We start from the raw sequence: 22022 nt of genomic DNA, 5'->3' as shown, positions 1-22022 counted from the left end.
AGAGCCTTTTCTGATATTATAAATAATAGAATAGAATTCCTGTTGAGGTTCTCAGACTGGATACAAATTATTGGAAAACTAAGTGCTCAGCTTGGGGAGAAAGATTATCTTCTATGGTGCCTTGCACTGTATTGGTCATACTAGTTTATAGGGACAGGTGGGCATGTGCCTTTTATATGAAAATGCAGTCTGCTCTCTTGGCAGTCCTCTAATGAAAAAATTGTTGCAAGTGCAACAGCCTGGTCTCTTGAGGAGTTGTCTTGTGTCTGCTGTTTCTTCTGTCATCAGAAGGCCTCCATCCCTGTTCTCCCTCCCAACCCTCTATCTGCAGTGCCCGCCCCAGTCCCTGCATATGCTAAACCACTCCTGACAGCTCTGCAGTAGTTCGAATCTTTCCTTGATCCCTAATTACCATTTGGTCAAAAAGAGGTGTGGTGCAGTGGCTTTGGTGTTGCTTGGCTTGCTCTGGGGACTAGGCAAAAAATGAGCACCTGAGCTCAGAGCAGCTCTCTGCTACCAGGGAGCCTGGGTTTGTCTCTTCTACCGCCCAACAGCTTTGATGGAACTTAGTGGTGCACACTTTGTGTGAGACCCTCACTGAGCCTCACCACTTGTCTGAAACTGGTCTGTGGGCAGGGTGGTTTTGCAGTAGGGTAGAGAAGGGCTGAGTAAATGTCTGAGCCAAAGCAGGAGCTCTTCCTGTGGTTTTACTTTCTTGTAGCCATGATGCAGTACTTCCTGATTGCCTTTCAGATGTGGACTATAAAGCTTTTCTTCTTGCTTTGAAGGGACATGGATAGAATTACTATTTAATATTATGGAAAATAACTTCTCTCAAATTTTTCTCTGGTAACAGCAGTAGGAGATTTCTTAATGCCTCTAGAGTTAGAACAGTGATCTAAATGTCACTTTCATTTTTAATCAGGGGTTTTATGTTACTTCATCACTTATGAGTCTCTGTTTTCCTACAAGACACTATGGATAAAAGGACCAGAATTTCCAGCATATATTTTCAGTAGACATTACTTTGAGGTCATTGACCCTCTACATACAGTGAACTTCAGGTTTTCTGTCTGTTGAAATTTCAATAAATAATAATTTGTGCTCTATTGGCTCATATTTTTGAGTTAATGTAATATGCTTTTCATAATCAAAGAATTTACAGTGTTAAAAGATGGGTGTCAGAGCTGAGTTCTCATATACCTGTGATAGTTGAAATACTTGGATGGCACTGGACCTGCTTTTACTCTTGGAACTCAAGACAATGATGGAAAATGGGAGTGAGATTCTAATGGTCTGCCTAAAATTGTGCCTGTAAATGCTGAGGGTTCATGCTGTTCATTTTTCACCCATTCAGTACTTCACTGTTTGTTCAACAGTTTCCTACAACTGTAAGAGTTTATGCTGGTTTAACATGTACTTTCCTTACAAGTGTTACAAACTGTAGGTTCCTGAAACAGCTTTTATGGAGTTTTGATCTCGCTCATTAACTTCTTCCAAATGATGCATAATCTTTCTGTAATAGGATGAGTATCCATTCTTTTTCTCATTAGAATGTATGAAATTTAATAGAAACATTTGGGAAGTAAGCGCAGACAACTTTTTTTTTGGTGTAAGCTGAATCTTCACCAAGGTGTGAATCAGGTATAAAAGGGATAATGAAATTGTAACAAATTCATTTGTTCTTTTAGCCACTTCCCCAATATTACCTCCTTCTGCTTTCACTAAACTGTTTTCTGTGGGATGTGCTTAACTCCTCCTCTCCTGCATCAAGAAACAAACAAGCCAGATTTTTCCCGCTCTTCCGCTTTCCCTCCTCCCCACAATCTTCAATGGAATACCTAATCTTTGACCATCTTTTCTAATCTGTGCTAGAAGTCAAGTTCCCCCTCTGCAGCATTTCAAGCCTCTGCTTTTCCTTTTTTTTCCAAAAGACCAAATGGCTCATCCGTTCCTTTTTCTTCTTTTCTTTTGACTCTTAAAATTGTCTTGTGAGGTTGTCAAAGACAAGTGGATCACAAGAGCAGCATGCTTTGCCTTTGCAGTTTCTGCAGCAGTCTCTCTGGTGCTATGGATGGTGCAGCATTGTCTTGAATGTGAAGCATGGAACCATTTTAATCATACAATCTACAGAGAGATTGAGTGAGGGTTTCAAAGCAGCATTCTTTTATTTGTGGTATTTCTCTTGTGCATCTCGATGTGTGTTTGCCTGCAGTGTGGGGGATTTTTATGTATCTCTTGTGAAGTGCTAAGCACAGAGATAGCTGTTTGGGATTGGGGCTTTTTTTCCTTTTATTAAACCTTTTTGTGACAAAAAAATTTTAGAGCTGGAAGTAATTAATCTGTAATTAGGCAAGATGCCAGTGCAGAGAGAATGAAACAAAGTTTAGATTAAATGTAAGTAACCTTGAAAGAAACAGACATTATTTGTTTGAGGAGACCTAAGCAGGTAGTTATTGTATAAGCTGGTTTGCAGTTGTGTGTGGTAGACTTAAAACATATGTCAAGTGCCTCATCTACTGCCTTGTCATGGCTGTGAATGCATCCCCTGTCACTGTACCATTCTTCATGCCAAGTAGTCATTGCTTTTAGCTTTGTCAAGTTTGGATTTTAAAAAAAGAGAGAAAGGAAGTGTATTTCCACAGCACTGCGATTGAAGGCTTTCACATCTGTTGGTTTGTGACCCACAGATTTACCCTGAACATTGCAAAGGAGCCGAAAACTTGGAGCAGAGTTTGGTTTCTGTTCTGTTTTGAAAAATCTTATGTGACTAACACTCACATGGGTATCTGAAAATGGATGCAATGTATGCATAGGATTTTTGTGGGGATGGTTTTTGTGTGTGTATATTTTCATCTGCTGCTCCTTAAGTTTCGTGTTGGGGGATTTTAAATAATTGTATTTTTTAAAAAGCTTGAGTTCAGCTTAGTAATTGCATACAGAGGTATTGTGCCTGTGTTTCATGGTAGATACCTGCTGAGATAAAGCTAAAGCAGCAAGTGGTGCAGTAAGTAGGCTTGAACTTTTGTAATAATTCATAATTTAGACAAATAATAAATTTTGACAATGGAAAGCTTAAAGACCATTGAGTATTAGATTCAGTTATTTTTTCTTTTTTGTGTGGCTTTTTTCTGTTAACATCCTCAAACTTGTAAATATCCTATGTTTCTCACTACTTCCCACAATTAGGAAACCCTATTGCCAAATTAAGAGTGGAAACAGGAATCTGTTTATGAGTAGAAATGGTCTGGGAGAGCTTTTAGGCACGTGCAGGGCCTCAGGAGCTGCCTTTCCCTGCCTCAGCTGGCTGGTTTTGTGATAGTCTCCTACCATGTGACAGTGCTCTCCTCCTGCTGCATGGCTTCTCTGGAGTCTTTAGGCCAGTGGATGCACCCCTGATCCTATCCCAATTGATGTTTCTGTGTAGCCTCTCAGGAGACAACAGGTTCAAGGGTCTGGGCCAACTCCCATCTAGTTGTAGGTGTTTAGAAGTAATCACTCTCCTGATCTAACTTCCTACAACTCACTGTGGTCACTGACTTTTGTGTTAAACCAGCAGCAGTCATTTCTTGGACGCCACAAACATAAGTTCCCACCGGAGTGCCCTACTCGATACCTGCCTGCAACCACGGATGTTCTTGCAACTGTGTTACAGGATGTGATAACCTAGGAAGATGACAGAAGTTAATTCTCTTAGTAGGAGTCATGCATGCATCAAGCCCTGCTTGTTTCTTGTTAGGCAGTGTGCCAGCCCTGCTGTGTTACATCCAGTGCTTTGCCCTGGGAGCTCTAATGCATCTCTGTGGGGCAGCAGGGAGAACTGTTTCTCCCCTTGGCACACACTGCATTAGGTTTTATAGTATTCCAGTTGACCTTCTTAGAGTCCTAAGTTAATGCTTTCCAAGAATATGTGGTGAACTGTCAGCAGGCAGGTGAACTCTGAGGATTTTTTTGGTTTCATTTATTTGCTGGAAGCAATAGTTATTGAATGAGAGCTCTATAGATGATAGGCTCTGCTCTTTTGTATGCTTGCCTCTGTTAACTCTGGAGTACAACTAAGATTTAGTCTAGATGTTCTGCAGTATCCAAAAATCCCTTTGCAGTGGCTCATACAGTCTTAGTGCTCTCACTTTTTCATATTCCTAAGTAGTCTGGTACTTAAATGAGACCTGGTGCAACAAAATGGTGTCCTGGTCTTGTCCTCTATCCATAACTCTCTGTCCTTTTATTACCAGTGTTTTTTTCTCTCTGCAGCATCTGGATTTTTTTTTAATGTTGCTGGGGAGTTGCTGTTATTTCTTCCTTTTTTGCAAAACAACTAGTGTGTAGATTTAGTTACAGTCAAGCTTTGTCTCAAGATGTTTCAGTCTAAGTAAGGTTTAATGTATAACATTTTGTTTTACAAAAAGAACAAGCAGCAAAGCCTCCAGCATCAAAAGATGGCAGCATTTGTTATCAACCAACTTGATAAGCCGTCTGTGAACAGATTCCCTAAATCACCATGAGAAGTCTTTAAACCTTTATTTATTCCATAAATATTTTTATAATAATAATTTAAAAATACTAAATATTTATTAGTATTTACAAGTCCAGTATGTTGAAGACAGGAGTTCCCCATCACTACTTGCCCACAACTAATATACTTGTTTTTAAATTACGTGTTTTTCAATACAAAACTTCCTTAAAAGGCTGTGTCCAGGAGTTTGGCTTATTAATATCTTGATAGGAATTCATGTAAATTACATTACTGGCTGCTCTGTTGCCAATGTGCTGTTGGCTGAAAATTAGCTCTTATCATAGGTAGTTCCTTATTTAACCTCAGGTGGCAAATACCAGTCAAAACTGACCAATGTTGCAAGCTTGAAACTTCATTTAGGGAATCCACTGACACAGTGCATGGGAGGAGGTCAGCTTGCTGGGCAGTTTGATTTCTTCCATTACCCAGTGAACTTGGTGACAGCAAAATCCTCCTCTCAGAAAACAGAGTGCCTAATACTTTGTAAGGAGATTTACAAGGAGGTCTTTATCCGCAGAGTTTTGCAAGGAGATTTTATGCTGACATTTGGGGAAACACTCGTTGCAAACTAGGCCAGTAAGTAAGCAATGAAACACTTGATTTTGGAAGAGTCTGAAGCCAAACATGAAGAAGGTGCCTGATTAGCAATGCAGGTCCCTCCCGGCTGCTGACCGTTCTCACTGCGGGATGAAGGTTCAGGTCTGCAGGTCACAGCAGCTGTGTCTGGAATTTTTGTTCTCCATGAACTGACACCTCTGCCCGCCTGCTATCATACCTCACAGCTGTGTGGAATGGGTAAATAAAGACTGTTGCTTATTGTCATCTGTCTGGTGTAAAAGTAAAAGGATTTACTAGTAATGTCCTGAGCCATAAGACAGCTTTGAGTGACCTTTATACTCAAGGCAGTTATTGACTGGCAGTCACAAAATGCAAATTAGTGTTCTTTTTATCAAAAAGAATTGGTAAATTGTTAATTACTTGAAGAATACTGTTATGAAAATGTATGTTGGTTGAGTGGGATTTTTGCTTGCCTTAGTTTTTGCTTTAAATATACTCTCAGTTTCTGGTACGACCTGCAGAACACCTAATCTTGTGCAGGATGTGTAAGACAGCTCTGTACAACATCATGATACTGGCAGTTTATCAACACCAGGTGATTGTCCTGTTTGTCACTCCAATCTCTTGCAAGTGTCCTAGTAGTGTCAACTACAGAACCACTGGAGTTACTCCTAACACAAAAAGCATTTTCAGATGTGCAGATACTTGAGTGTAGTGTTACTGTGAGCTTGATCTGGCCAGTCTGAGGATAAATACCTCTCCTTCGAGTGTAAGTATAATTAATTTGTGGTGTGGACATTACCTAGCTCCACTCAGATGCTTCTGAGTTTCCATGCCTTTCTGTCAATTCTGTTTTTTCCTATTCTCTGATGTGCCGGAGAGAGCAGAGCTCACTGACTGATGCAAGTAAGAGCCCTCTTTGTCTTTCAAGAGGAAACTAGGCTTTCTTTTGGCTCTGTCTGATAGCATAAAGGCAATATTGGAAGAAATTTATGCACAGCACTTCCATGCTACTGAGCACTAAAGCGGTTAGGAAAAAGCCGGATTTTTGGTAAAGAATTGAATGAAGTCCAGTAGTATGAGTAACCAGCTGAAGAAAGTGTGTAGAAGTAATGCTAGGGTTTAAAATAAATCAAAATGCAAATAGAATGAGCAGTGTCAATAGTGATTAAATAGCTGAAGAAAATCAAGTTACTTTAGGGGGTTTTTGAGCAATTATGGTAAATTGAAAGTGAGTAGTGCTTATTGGGGAATAGGGCTTCTCAGGGGCAGCAGACCTGGTACATTGCTGGAGCTGAATGCTAACTTGATATGTAGAAAAAGCCTTTAGTTATTTGGGCTGATACATCTCTTAATACACTAGAGGTGGTACAGACGCAAGTGTGGGACTGAGGTTAAGACCTGGTGACACTTCCTTCTGCAAGCTGACCAGGTGTAACTCTTGGTTTTGAAATAGTTTAAAAAGTGCAGGCACCCTTGCTGAGAAGACCATTAGGAGACCTTTGGTATAACTTTCAAGAATGTTTTGTAGATGCAGAGGCAAAGAACCAACTGTAGGATTTTGTGGGTTCCAGAAGTCAGCTGCTTTTGTAGCTATGTTTTTGAACTGTGAAAGTGGTAGCACAGAATTCACTGTTCCCATAATACATGGCAGAAATGTTCCCAGTTGTCATAGCTAAACTCATTGCTAAATGTAACTCAATACCCAAGAAGTATCTTGTATTGGTTATGGTAATTTCTGCTGTAGACTGTTTGTATTTATGCATATACTGTCTGCATTGAGGCTGAAAAGACCTTGGCTAAATAACAAGCTGCTATATTATTGTGATAAGAGAATATTTTCTGGGCAGCAAGCCCCTGGCTGCTCTAAATTACTTGTTCTAGTGAAAGAATCATGTTCATATTGTTTAAACCATAAAACAAATCATAATGATGGCTGGTAACAAATAACAGAAACATTCTGCAGTGCAGCTTGAACTGCCTTATTTGAAATATTAATTCATTTTATCTGTCCGTGTGATAATGCTTCTTTGAATTCTGTAGCAGTGGGCATGGTGATCATGAGCTTGGGAAATGTGGTCATAAAACACAGACCATTCCTCTTTGTACCAGAGTGTCTCTTCCCTCGCTGCATTTTCTTCCTGCTTTCTCCTCCCACCCCACATTTCTCACACACGCACTACCTGCAGTGCCTTTGAAGGCATCATCTTCTGATCACTTGAAGTCACAAGGCAACTCTCTCGAGTGCTCTTGCTGAGCACAGGGTGTGTGAGGAGTTTGGGCTCTGGCTCTTGTGCTTTAAAGCATTGGCATCCCTGGCAGCATTTCTTTCCCCTCTCATGACTGTGCGTGACCCAGGACAGTGAGAGGCCACTCACTGCCGTTCCCCCTTCAGCCCTGCAATGCCTTGCTGTTTGTGGTCACACAGACTTGCCTTCACTGGTAGCTCAAACATGACCCCAAGTGTCTGTGAAGGCGAGTGCTCTCTCTTGCTGTTTGTCTGCCGGGGGGAGTGGGTAGATGGTTAAGAGGGGTAACTTTATGCACCCTAGCAGCAAGAATTGTCCACCACAGGTCACACCGCTGAGACAAGCGTAGTGTTAGACCTGGCTTATGGTGCAGCCATGCTGCAGCCCAGCCCCAGGCAGTGCTGCTGCTGAGGCACATGGTGTGGCAATGTGACTCCTCATGCTGGCTCAGCACAAAGGGCTGTGGAGCCACTTCTGCAGCACCATTCTATAAAATGTTGCTTTCTGAATTCCCTGGCAGTGCACTGGGAGTGGGGAAACCTGTGTCCTATTCCTGGATAGCTGAAGTTGAAATACATCAGTCTAGCACCATATGAAGGTAAAACATATAGCTTCAAATTAATATTCAGTGAGTTCATATAGCTCAAATTTCTGCAGAGGACATTCATGATGGCTGTTGCAGTGGTTGAGTCCACTGCAGGAATGACCAAGGAGCCACAGAGCCCCAAAACAGTGGAGGTCTGCTGGTGGGCAGGCTCAGAGGTCTAAGACCACCCCCTCTTTACCCCTTTTAAGTCCATGTTCTAGATAGTTCTCCTTTCCTTCATACCCCACTGGTTCCCGGCTCCCTTGTTCCACCCCTCGCCTCCCCCAGTGGTCACTGTCCTGTCACCCCACGTCCTCTCCACCCCCTGGCCCCCAAAGGATAGGCTCTGATGTTGTGCCCTCCCCCGATGCCGATCCAGATAAAACCCCGGACCCCTCAGTGTTCTGTGTTCTTTGTCCCTGGGTCCCTTCGAGCAGGGACCCCAATAAACCCCTCGGAACTCCATACAAAGGACCCCTCCTGCCTCTTTGACCCCGGCGACGCAGCTCCCAGCAGGAGCTGTCCGGCTCTGTGTGTGTGAGTGGCTGTGAATATCCACCAACTGCGCTGGGTCAGAGTGTGCCCAAGCGTGTTCGCGCTGCACCCCCCGAGCGGCTCTGGTGGGATGCAGTCAGGACGGACGCAACGCTCTTTCCGCCCACCCATGCGCATCACGTCAGGTGGCAATTGAGTTTGTGGTTGCTGGACCCCCAGAGCCTTTTAGGAGGGACCTGGCAGCATCTTCCTGCGTTGGCTTTTGACTACATGATTCTGTCAACTCAGTCATCTTGAGTCATTTGTCTAAAACAACTCCCAGCTGTTAAGGGAGGAGAGCACCTAGTGGGTGCCTGCCAGTTGGGAAATAAATAGCTCAGTGGAAAGGTCACAGAATTAAGGCTTTTAGAGAACGGTGGAGAAGTGCTAAGGTCTTAGTGTTCTGTTGCTGCCCTGTAACAGAAGCCAAATGAGTATTTGCTCAAGGAAATTTACTCATTGTCCTGCTTGTGTCAGTAGTGTTTCTGCCAGCTTCTTGTGAGTGATTAAGGTCTGTATTTGCAAATGGAAATTATGTAACCATTAATCTAAGTTACACTTTCAATAAAATGCCATTTTCTGAACAAATTGAACGCGTGAGTTGATGTCAGTGGTGCTTGCCTTTGCAGGCAGGGCAGTGCCTGTGGGGGTTTTCTGTTGAACTTCAGTACTGGTAACTTTTGGATATAATTGTCTGTATGTGCATGTGTGTATGTACACACATACGTATGTTTATTTATTTATTATTTATTTTTATCCTTTTCCTTAAAAGCTGAGAAAAGTTAAGGCTATGCGTCTGGTGAAGGGATGCAATTGCACATTTATCGCTCCTTCTTCCCACCCTTGAGGAATGTCAGCCAAAAAGTGAATGTTACTTTGAAATTTGTGGAAAGGCTGTAATAACCGAAGTGTGACTCCTGCTAAGAGCCATTGTGGGCGTGGATGGGGAAATAAGCGTAGCACTTCCGTAACAAGATCAGTTCTTGTCCTTTGCTGTAGTTCTATATTAGTTGAATTTCTTCCTCTGCAGGAAGCATATCTAGCTATGGTTGGAACATGCCTTTTAGGGGAGTAAGATGATGTGATGGGGGGGAGTTTGTTCCAAGCTTGAAGGCAAATGTCTTGTCTTTTAGAATGCCTCTTGCAAGGTCTTGGGAGATCATTGCACCTCTGTGCCTCAGAACAGAGAGATTTGGTTTTTTCCTATTATGCAGTGACTTGGAAGATGCTGGAACACTTCGTAGCAACCCTGAAAATAAGCCTGAAACTAAAAGCAAACCAGCTCCCTAACATATTTTTTTTTCAGAGATGAGATATTCTGAGAGGTTTCCTTGAAGCAGCTTTAAAAATGCTCCAAAACTTTCTGAAGCTGACATTTCTATCAGTTCACACTCCAAGGGGAATGCTTCCAACAAATGACATTTTCCCCCCGTTTCATTTGTTATACAGCTAATGATGTCCCTGTGTCTGCAGGATTGTTTCCTGTGATAAACTGTAGGCTTCTGCCTCTTTCATTCTTGTGACCTAGGTGAGATGAAAGATAACGGACAACAATTTGAGGAAGAGTATCTAGGAAAGTGTAACAAGCAACTGGGGTCATGAAGGAAAAAGTGTCTTTGCTGCCAGGGGTCATGCTAGGCATCTAAATCAAAACTAAGACAACTTTCTCCTCTGTGAAAGTCAAACACGCAATTTCTGCTTGTCCCCTAAGTGGACGGGGTTTTAAAGTACATTTGAATCCAGCCTAATAAAGGCTGTATGGTGTATTTTGGAGGTAGTATTCTGTAGAAAGTGATCCCATATACTTCAAATTGTGTGCTTCATCTTGCAGGGACCCCAAAACATTGGGAGGTCCAGTGTGTAAGCTGCTCAGTGGACCAGCTGTGACAGCATGTTGCTCCTGTACGTCCCTTGGCAAACTGCAGCAGCATGAAGTTCAGTGTAGGCCTGCCTACCTCTCTTTACAAGCAGGTTTGCTGCACTCCTTCCTCAGACTGATTTTGGAAACCCTGAGGTAGCCGAGGCACTGCAGTCAGACAGACAGGGCTTGTTAACTTTGTTCGACTCCCTTGGTGCTATAGCACTGAGAGGTTGAATCCTTTTAAATTCTGAGGCCAGAGTGAAAATTCCTTGTGCCTGAGCATGCACGTGCCTGCTTCTGAGCTCTTTGCATTGAAGTAAACTGCAGCTTTCACTGTTTAGTCATGTTTTACCCTTCCCTACCACTATCTTTCTAAAACTTAAGTTCTTCTCACAAAACCGGAAACGTAATACTAAGAAACCAATCCCAAGGATATTTTTCCTTGATGTGGCAATATTTTTTACAATCCTCGAAAGAGCAGCTGTTTTACACCACTTATGTCTCTGAATTATGGATAGTTTGTGTCGATTGCAGTGCTTAAGGCACTAACTTTTACTGATGCATCTATCTAGTGTATAGTGCTGTTGCATCCTGAGGTTAACATATAAATCATAAGCAGTGTTTATTTTGTTTAAAAAAAAAAAATCAATATGCAAAAAGGCAGTGCTGCCTTGGGATTTTTCCCCCATCGCATGCCCCAAACAAGAAACAATGTTTTAAAAATGTTTGAAGTGAAAATGGTACTAATTTAGCAGAAGCTGGCAGCAATATCTAAACATCAGAAGCAGTAGAGGAGAAAAGTGATAGGGAGCAAACTTGTAACTACAAGCCAGGGATGGGGCCCACAATGGCAATGTCATGTTCTGCAAGTTTTTTTCCCCCTGAAGTAGAGTTCAAAAGCTAGAATTGATTTCTTGATGGTACAAAGCTTCCTGTTAGATGGCTGGCCTAGCAAATACTTAAAAGTCTTTTTTACATCGCGATTGACTATTAACTTATGTGAAGGAAGGCTTTGCTTTGTAGTGTAAAGATCCTGTAAAACTGTTCATGTGCCATCTGCTGAGTGAATTTGGTCTAGTAGGGTTGCTGTTCATTTAATTTACTTGACAATGGGCATTAGAACAGTGAAAAGGATAGAAAGAGAAACATTTAACTTGCATGAGCCTCTGAGACAGAAGAGAACAGGGCATTTTTTATTTCATTTGGGGATGTTAAGACAGGATGAAAGTCACAAGTATTTCCATGTTGGCTTTTACCTCAAACTACAGGAGTTTCTCGAACAAAAATTGTTCTACGCAGTCCGATAACTGCATTCTAACCTAAAGGACCTATGTATGAAAGATGAATTATCTTCCTGGTGCTGTGAAGCTTTAATTAATTTTTTGAAGGTTATTTAAGGATTTTGTGGATGAAGTTTCACATGTGATAAAATACTATCCTTTTCCTTTTGTCTTGTTTTTGCTTGTACAACCTGTTCATTATTTTGAGTCTTCAAACATCAGATTTGGCTCACAGTTTTGTTTTGTGCTGAGAGCAGAAAGGAGGCTACAAATTAAGGAGTGCTTTAACCAGAATTACTTACAAAATTATTTCCTGAAATTTTACGGGTAGCGATGTTCTCCCACCCCCAAGAGAGGATAATTAAGAACTTTTTTATATTTCTTGTCCAAGGAAATACATGTTTATGAATGTGTGCAAAGGTGTTTTCCTAAGATATGAGGAGCCAAAAACAAAGCTAAATCAGAAGTACTTTAAATATTTTTTTAAGTTGAGCAAACAGCCATACTCTGCAAGCTTATTTTCCTTTTCACTTTTTAAATAATTTTTATCTTCTCCTTGCATTGTTGAAAACATTCTAACTGGAGCAATAACACACTAGTAAAATTTTACGCAAAAACGCTCACAGGATTTGCTTTGAAAATAATTTGACTTCTGAAGCATGCAGTGGAGTTTCAGACAGAAACACGGGAGCAGGCTGTGCAAGTATGCGTAACTAATGTGAAATGAAGCTGTTCTTTAGGATTGACCTCCTTGAATTTGAAGCCAACATTGTTCTATTCCAAATGGTAATTTCTTCCTTCTTTAGGTGGAAGGAACCAGAACCTTTTCCATTAACTTCACAGAGGCTTCTGTGTACAGACAGAGGGTGGATATTTGATGGAAAGGGAGGGTGGCAAGAAAGAAGGAAAAAACCCTAAAGCATGTCTGAACAAAAAGGGGTCATCCATACATTGAGATATCGTCTCATTATGCCTCTTGTTGCCCATAAAAAGAGGCATGGTTGTGTAATATAGTTGCAGACCCTTTCCCTGTAGGTATCTACAGATACGTGACAAATGCCACCTCTGTAACAAAGCAGCCCTTCAGAAGGAAGTCTGCAATGCACACTCAAGCCCTGCAGATTTAAGACTCTAGTGTGCATCTGGAAAAACCTCTTTTGAACTGTTACACAGGTTAATGACAGTAGAAATGTCAGAGCTGGGAGAGAGGAAGCAATGTGTAGTGAGGTAAACTGTAGGAGGCAGGGTGTGCTCTATTAAGATTTTGCTCATGCTGGTGGCCAGAAGCTTAAATTTACTGTGTAAGATGGAGTCAGGAAGGCTCCTTTCCTCATTGAGGTTCAGTAATTCAGTGTCCGAGGAAGAGGTCCAGCAAGGGAAGTGATATGAACACAGCAACCAGCAAGTACAGCAGCTCTCTGTTCAGCATCATACCTGAACTGATAAACGAAGTGTGAAGGTTTTGGAGAAGCCTGAGGGCAGGAAGATGTACTAGCCAGGCAGTATACAAGGTAGATTTGAACAATGGAATTTGCTGTTGGCCTAAAAGGAGATGAGGCTATAGGAGATAAGGAGGTGGAGAGATTTTAACTATGCCTGAAGAATTCAGGTCACGGGGAAAAAAAAGCAAAAAATAGTATGCGACAGGAAGAGAGAAGTGGGGGGGAAGAAATTAAGAGAAGGAAGTAGGTTACATGTAACAGTTTCACAGGGATTTCTGTAGGAGCTTTAATTTGCTTTTCTGCTTTCCAGTGCTGTTGACTATGAAAAATTAGTTAGGTGCATATAGGAAGGGGAATAAGCATAATTTCTGTCTAATTATTGTCTGTGGAGTGCGCTCACTTCATTAGCGCAGGGAACTGCATCCCTTCAGCTCTTCCAGTAACTCACCAAGCATGGGCGAGGGCTGGCAGGAGGAACACTGACTCCTGTTTACCCTGGTCTTGGGTGGGGAGGCCCTGCTAACACCTGAAGTCTGCTTTGGAACAAGTCAACTGCCTCATAGATCTCACTTTTAGCCAAACATTTAATTCTGTATGAATTTACTTAACAATTTTTTTTTTTCTCTTCCAGTTACTATTTCTTCAACTGCAGAAAAAGGTAATTTTTTAAATTTTTTATGAATATGTGAATAGGTGCTTTGCATGCAAATCCTAAGGGACATAGAGTTAAATGTACTCCTTTATGTGTGAGCTCTGTGTAGTGAGTAGATTAGTGCTAAGAAACAAGGTAAATATTGTACAGTTGAGTCTGTTTTGTTTCTAATACCACAAACTTGGGATGATGACAAGACCTGTGACTAATGCAAGTAATGCAACTATGATTTACGTTTGAAATTATTTTTAAATGGGTACCTGCTAAAAACAGAAAAAGGAGAAGAGAGAAGGAACTGTTGCAGATCCAGAATTCTGTTTTCTGTTTAGGCCTGTGGCCTGAAAGACTTCTGAAAGAGGATTAATTTTTGTTATAGCGCTTAATATTTTCCAAACAGCTCACCAAATTCCTCAGAATCCCATTCTTAAGGAGTAGTTAGAATTGTGCAAAACACAACCATTTCAAAAGTGGCTGCACATTATAATTTTAAATTTCCAGGTCAAGTGTTTGAGGCCTTGTTTTGAGAAATTTTAATCTTCATGTTGGCTTTAGCAAGGATATGCTACAGGTGGTAGTACACGGGATAGAGATACAAACGAAGAAAAAAAAATTCTATCATATTATTGCTGGGTTATTTATTTGGGAGATCATTTCAGCTTATGGGGGAGCACAAGTGGTAAATTAAGCACAGATTTGTACTTTAACTGTCTACAGACAGCTGTTTCAGACTGGTAAGAGGTTCTCATCTCTTAAATATTTTGCAAAAGAGCACAGAACTGGAAGCTAATCTAGCAGTTTTCTTCCCAGTGAACATCTACCAGAACACTGTAAAAAGAAGGACTCTTGATGGAAGTTGTTGTTTTTCAACTTGTAATAGAGAGCTGAAAGAGTAGGAAAATCTTCAAAATAAACTGTAAGCCATTCAAGGTGTGAGCTTGTGTTACATGGGATTTTTTCATCCCATTTCACAGCTGGGCTTTACATAGGCTTCACAAAATTCTGCAAGTTGCTGCTGTGCTTGCTGTTGACTTGTAGATGAATAAGTTTTACGTTCTAATTTCTTCTGGAAAGGCAAGATCCATGTCTCAGTTAAGGAAACCTGACAATGTTTTTGTTACATAGTCAGATCTCTATTTCAAATGCAGTGCCTATCTGACTGAAACAGGTTCTTCTAAATCTACCAGAGAAGGAAAATGTGAGATTAATTAATGAGAGTGATGGTATCTCTGGAACCTGTTAGGCTCTTAATAGCTGTTACCTGCATGCTGCTTGCACCTCCCATTCTGAACCATGTCATAGGCATCCTGTATGCGTAAATTTATCAACCATGAAGGTTGATTTTAAAATGAGATGTGAAGTCTTTTTTTTGTTTGAAAAGAAAGCTGGCATAAGTTTTCTAAAGTTCTTAAAAGCCAGCTTGTGATGGCCAGGAATCAACATCAGAAGAGTCAAAAGACCAAAGTACCAGGAACACTGCTATGCAAATCAATAACATGCATCTTAGCAAGTGTATTTTGCTCCATATTTTGGTGTAATAAGTACGCAGCAAAATTATTTGAATGTAACAGCAACTTTTGATTGAACTAGTGGCGATTTCTTCACCCCATTAAGGTTCATTTTTTCTTTGTAATTTTATATTCTTTTCCAGTTTTATATCCCTTAGGATAGGGGAATAAAGTCAACTCTGAATCTCTGTTAACAGTGTAATATACTACTGTTATGTATTATTGCCTCCCCGTAATCTGACTCTGCCTTGGAAGTAGTATTAAAAATTATTCAGAAAAGAATGTTAAGGGCAAATCTTAGGAGGGCTTAGCATATTTTAGAAGAATTCTGAGAGCATGTCTTAAGACACTGTCTTCCTGAAGCCATAAGTTATGGTATAGTATGCATCAGTGCCTTTAAAAAGAATTGACTTCACTTGGTCGCAGCATGGCACTGAGAATCCTGGATTGCCTTAGTTTAGCCAAGACTTCCCTTGTGACTCTGAGTCTGGCTAAACTGGCAGATATTGGGGTTTGAGATTTTTGTTGAATTTTTTATCTAGCTTGTAATTACAAGAAAATGAACTGACTAGGAATGAATCTGGTTTACATTTGTACTGGAAACAGATGCAAGATGCTTCAGGGAGTAGTCTGTAGAGGAGCTACTGATACCCGAAGTGGTGGGTAGGTGGAGTGCTAAAGTAAAGCTGTCAAAAATGGTATCTTCCCTCCCTCTCATTTCCTGGGGAGCACTGACAGGACAGTTATGTGTAATCACAGTAGGAGTGGCAGCATGGGAGTAGGAAAAGAAGCAAGAATTTATTCAGAGTGAAGCCAGTATGGACTGCCAGTTGCAGGTTCTTTCCCTGGGTGGTGCCCATCACTGGCAACTGAGTACTGACCCTTGGTTTTTAATGATGGTGACATATTGCAAGATCTCAGTTACATGAAGAGTACAAGAGCACTTTAATAGCTGCCTCTAATAAATACCGGTAGCAGTGGCACAGATCTCTACCCTTCACGCAGCCAGCCGTGGTCCCTGTTATTCTGTGTTTTTTAGGGGCATTTACAGCCTGTGACAAAGCTTTGAGGTTCTGCTGTTTAATGCATTGTGTGTGCACTAAAAATAATCCTTCAAAAGAATCTGAATTCTGGGGTGATTTTTGTGAACAGAATAGAACTGTTTACTGTGTGAGTTTTGCTGTGCCTTGCCCTCCCCCATATCTCATTTCCTCTTTCCTTCTATTCAATTTCTCTCGCCCTCTTTTCCACCTAAGTTCTGGTGTGCGCCACTGATTCCACTCCAGTTTCACATCCTTCTCTCCTCTCTTCCAAACCATTTTCTCATGCTTTAATTGCTTAACCACGTGTTTGAATGTACAGTATGTTTTTAATGAAAGACAGTTCCTAATTATGTAGTGCCTACTACAGTAATACACAAGTTCTTTCCTATTAGGAGACAGTTTTAAGATGACTTTAGAAAAAGGTTTTGTTTGTTGCATTTTCAGTCAGCTCCACAGCTGAAAATCTGCCTCTAAGGTTGGAGGAATCAGAGGCAAAAGTAAAAAGCATAATTCTCTGAAGAAAGCTCAAATACAGTTTTTTGTTTTCATTGCAATAAACAGTGAAAATCCTGAAAGATGATAAATTAAAGCCGTGTCTTCTGTGACTGTGCACAAGCATTTTCTGAGCTGTTGGAAGTTCCCAAAGTTTTGAACCTTTTTTGCCATCCATGAAGTACATCATGCAACTTCTTAGAGGACTCTGTCTTTACAGAAAAGTAGGTCAAGTTTCCTACTTACTGCAAGTGAAGATAATATAAATATTTAATATGACTTTTCTAAGACTTGCAGTTCTGGCACAACTGATCTGTTTCCTCTTGACAAGTGATAAAAGAAACCATTAGAGGAAACAAGAGTGGAAGGAGCTTCCTGGGTCATAAGGTCTGGATTTCTGGTCTTTAAGACAGCCATATAACACAGACTCATTAGTAAATCAATTGAGCTCCCTGCTAAAGCCAGCTACATTTTGTTGCCACTGTGACTATAATAGGACTTTTCCAGTTTGTATTTCTCAGGTGATTTGAAAGAAGATAATAAAAATCTTTAACTCACAGCTGGCATGACTGGAGTGCAGTACTCTCCAAACCCCTGTTTGGGGATTTTTACTGTCACTGATGTCCAGTGCCTTCTGTAATGGCACCGTACTGTGCTGTTTCTATTAGAAGTAGAAATTAAGTTGAGTTATGTAGGTCAGTAAGTAATCAAGTACTGTGTGATAATCTAGAACAGAATTACAGTGTCGTCTTTATTCAAAAAGGTTAGTCACTTACATGCCAGAAGTGAGGATGTGAGGCTGTGTTCAGTTCTGGGGTTTGGGGTTTTGAGGTTTTTTGTTTTGGTTGGTTGATTGTTTGGTGGGGGTGGTTTTGTTTTGTGAGGGCTTTTTTTTTTGTGGTTTATTTTGTTTGGTTGGTTTTTGGGGGGTGGGTTTTGTCGATTTGTTTTTTCCTTCAAAATCTGTTTTGGAAAGTTCAGCAAGGCCAAGTGCAAGGTCCTGCATGAGTCAGGACAATCCCAAACACAAGTACAGGCTGGGCAGAGAATGAATTGAGAAGCAGCCCTGGGGGAGAAAGACATAGGGGTTGATGAGAAGCCCCAGTGGCTCAGCAGCATGTGCTCGCAGCCCAGAAGGCCAGGGGTGTCCTGGGCTGCATCCAAAGCAGCGTGGGCAGCAGGGCCAGGGAGGGGATTCTGCCCCTCTGCTCTGCTCTGGTGAGACCCCACCTGCAGTGCTGCATCCAGCTCTGGGGTCCCAGCACAGAAAAGGCATGGATCTGTTGGAGTGAGTCCAGAGGAGGCTACAAAGATGGATGAAGGCTACAAAGATGGATGAAGGCTACAAAGATGGATGGAGGCTACAAAGAGGAATGAAGCACCTCTCCAGCTGAAGACAGGCTGAGGGAGCTGGGGCTTGTCATCCTGGAGAACAGAAGGTTCCAGGGAGACCTAATAGCACCTTCCAGTACCTGAAGGGGACTACAGGAGTGCTGGGGAGAGATGTGTTACAGGGGCACGGGGTGATAGGACAAGGGGGAAATCACTTCAAACTGAAAGAGAGCACGTTTAAATTAGGTATTAGGAAGGAATTCTTTATTGTGTGAATGGCGAGGCAGAAGCAAAGGTTGCTCAGAGAAGTTGTGGGTGCTCCATCCCTGGAAGCATTCAAGGTCATTTTGTGAATCTATGATAAAAATATTATTTCCTTGAGGTAGAACAGCTATCACATTTGGGGAGTGAGGGTGGGTGTTGAATTTTTTTTAAGTGAACAGTCCTAGAGTGCTAAGTGTAGTTATTTAGCCCTCCTCAAAGATCAGGAGGTTTGTTTCTTGTTCTTTTCAGCTATATTCACCGAATTCTTATTTATATTTTATTGCAGTTGTCTACCTTGTGGTTTTCCATCTGTCATTTGTCATGTTTGTATGGTCCTATGGGAAGACAATTTTCACATCTCCTGCAACCCCCTCTAATGAGGTAAATACAACGTTAGAAAAAGTGTCAATGCCTTTTTTATAAATAGCTGAACAGTTTTCAGTGATGAAATTTGTTTGCAGTACTGTGTGATTCACCTTGCCCTTCTCATTATCTAAAATAGAACAGCATGACAGTGCATCATGAATGAAAATGATCAAGTTACTCTTAAAATACCATATGCTTTGTGTAATGACATTTCCTTATATGAAATGTGTGTTTAAATCATCACAAGTTTGGCAGTCTTGTACAGTGCTATGCTATGAAGTAGCTTGCTTGAAGCCTGAAATTTTTAAAACTGATAAACGAAATGCGGTGACGACATTTTTATATTTCCTTTTTAGGCAGTTTGGACCTTTGTTTGGGTAAGAAAGGATAGCAATGCAATGTATACTTACGACCTTTAGGACTGAACCCACTTATTAAGCAAGGGTTAAGGTTTAGGAACATTGAGACGTGACTACATAAAGAAGCTTTATATAATGGCAAAAGAATGCATGATGACTGTAAGAAGTTGTGCTTTGAAAAAGAACCATATTAATTCCAATAAGCCTGAGATGGAATATCTTGTTTTCTATTTTCTCTAATGTGTATGTAAGGATTAAATACTGGCACTGAATTTAAAATACTGCCCTTCTCTTCCTTGTTTTTACAAGGCTTTGAGACTGCCTAAACTGTTTGAGGCATAGGTTGCTCTGTGGGGGTTGAATTTTTATTCTGTTTTTGGCAAGACTGACATTCAGTGCTAATGTCAACCTTAAACATTCTTGAGAAGAGTTATTCCCATGCTTCAAAGAAAAAGCAAACACTGCACTGTAGTGCTCAATTATGGTTTAGAGATCTGTATGTTAAAGCTATAGAATATAAAGTGTAAAAAGCTAAACACTATTTTGCTGTTTAGCTAAGCAAAAAGTCTAAATGAAGCTGTTGAAGGGTCTGGAGAGTAAGTCCTGTGAGGAGCAGCTGAGGGAGCTGGGGGCGTTTAGCCTGGAGAAAAGGAGGCTCGGGGAGACCTTACGCCTCTCTACAGCTGCCTGAAAGGAGGATGTAGCCAGGTGGGGGTTGGCCTCTTCTCCCAGATAACAAGTGACAGGACAAGATGGCTTCAAGTTGCACCAGGGGAGGTCTGGATTGAATTCTAGGAAAAATTTCTTCACTGAAGGGCTTGTTGTAATGCACTGGAACAGGCTGCCCAGAGAAGTGGCTGTATCCCCATCCCTGGAGGTTTTAAAACATGTATAGATGTGGAATTTGGGAATGTGGTTTAGTGGTGGACTTGGCAGTGCTGGGTTGATGGCTGGGCTTCCTGACCTCAGATATGTTTTCCAACCTAAAGGATTCTATGATTCTATGAATTGCTAAACCTAAAAATTCAAAGGGGCTTGTCTTCAGGGTAATTTGTTTTTGCTTTCTCTGGGATGGTTTTGCAGGAAAATTGTAAAGTTAAGCAGGTTAACTAATTAAAATATGGTTGAAATGGTGTTATTCTAGGTTTTATAAAGCTATATGAACTAGAGCTGCTCTTAATGATAATGCCGAGTAACTTTTACTGTCTGCTTGAATTCTTCATTAATAGCAAACTTATTCTGACAGTAGTTTTCCTGTAGTTACAGTGATTATGTAGCAGGCTTTTTGTATTCAGCAAGTGAAAGGGATGGCTTGGACATATGGCATGTAAGGAATTTTTTGTATATTAACTGTGGAGATAGATCAGATGTAATAAAATTTTCTTCTACAGCTAGCTTTAAACAGAAAAAAAGAAGGGGAAAAAAGACTATTCCACCATAACAGCAAAAAAACACTCAAAAAAATTTTGAAAAGCAAAAAGCCAACCAAATTAAAAACCCTGCACCACTTTTTCTGTCTCTGGGAAAATCCCTTCTGTTCATGTACCAGTGAGTAATTTATGCTGATTATACTTAAAAACAAACATGACTTCAGAATCTTTCCATTGTGTGAGAGTGTAAACGTATATATTTTTAGTCATTCAAATTGGCCATTCTTGCAAAACAAATAGCATCCTGTGATCTTACTATTGAACTAAAAGATTCTGCAGCTGCTGTTGTCTTAGTGTAATCCCTGTACATTTGTCCTAAGAAAGAACAATCAGCATTATACAAGATCCAGAAAGAGGAAGGAAACAAAGGGATTCTTTCTGTTTTCAATAAGAACTGCTGGAACCTCATTGGGAATTCTGTTTGCTATGTGGTAACAGACAACTTCTGATGTCTTTTAACATATCCTGCTATTGTCCTAAGAGACTGTGGTCTCGTGGCCCTGTTAAGTTCTGAAATTAGAACAGAAATGTAGCTTTTCAGAAAACCAAAATCCTATCCAGGATTTTTGGAGTAATACTATGATGTTACGTGGACAAATTTAAAAAGTTTTAAATATTGTTATTTGGTTCCTTTTCTATTCACTCATTGGTTTGCCTTGAAATGTCATCTAGAGGGAGTACTCGTGTTTCTTGCAACCGCTGCTTGATTGCAGGTCACAGAGACCTGGGTCACCCAGCAGACTCACAAGGTTAGTAGGGATTAAGGTGTTTTGCATCACTGTTTGCTGGAATGATGTTTCACATCTGTCTTAAACTTTTGATGTGAGCGTCTCCAGTTTTCATACTTGAATAAATATCTGAGTGATTAAATGTAAATAATGAGGTCAAACTCTTGGTGATGGCTGAAATGTTAAACTTTAATTTCATCCTTCACATAGATTAATTCTAGTGTCTGGTTATTTAAAAGGGTATTATTTAAACATGTTTCATGTTTCACCCTTGAAGGGTGGGTAGGTTCAATTACTGGGATGATACTATATGTGACAGGAGGCTTAACTAGATTCTGTGAGCTATGAGGCATCTTGCTTGCATTCTGGGTTAGGAAATAGCACAGGGAAATTGCAGCAATGTCTTACTGCTTCCTCCTTTCTGTAAGTGGAGTCTTCGTTGTTCCTTGCCAACTGACTGTAATCCAAAAGAGGAAAAAGTGCAAGATGAGGGGAAAATCCATGTGAACTAATCATGCACATGTTTTTGGTAGGAAAATACGGTCATAATAAATCACACTAAGCCCGTTTTTGTTCCAGCTGCACACATAGCATTTTCCACTCTTTACCATGAATGCTTTGTGTATGTGCTCATAAAGAGGGCTCTTGTAGTCCGTGCAGGAAGCTCAGAGTTTAGAAGTGCTTCAGAACAGAAAAATACCAAAGAAAATAGCAATTTCAGCCCCTGCTGCACAGGGCTGGGTCAGCACGCTGGGTTTTGTGGGGCTTACTGGTAAATACTATTTCAGTGGATACCAAGCTAAGTGTTTCACAAATGAGTAAAAG

General features: G+C 40.8%; 1 protein-coding gene across 3 annotated transcripts in view; it reads left to right on the top strand.

Annotated features, from left to right (window-relative positions):
• ZDHHC20 (zDHHC palmitoyltransferase 20) overlaps positions 1–22022 on the top strand; it is a 49995-nt gene that overhangs the window by 4847 nt on the left and 23126 nt on the right. For all 3 annotated transcript variants that reach the window (XM_082278244.1, XM_082278243.1, XM_082278245.1), the window contains exons 2-3: positions 13658–13684; positions 18601–18695. In XM_082278244.1, the coding sequence (XP_082134370.1) occupies positions 13658–13684; positions 18601–18695 (122 nt within the window). The remainder of the gene's footprint in view (positions 1–13657; positions 13685–18600; positions 18696–22022) is intronic.

This window comes from Coloeus monedula (genome assembly GCF_965178545.1).
Source record: "Coloeus monedula genome assembly, chromosome: 3".
NCBI classification, from domain to species: Eukaryota; Metazoa; Chordata; class Aves; order Passeriformes; family Corvidae; genus Coloeus; species Coloeus monedula.
This window is presented reverse-complemented; position numbering and strand designations above follow the sequence as displayed.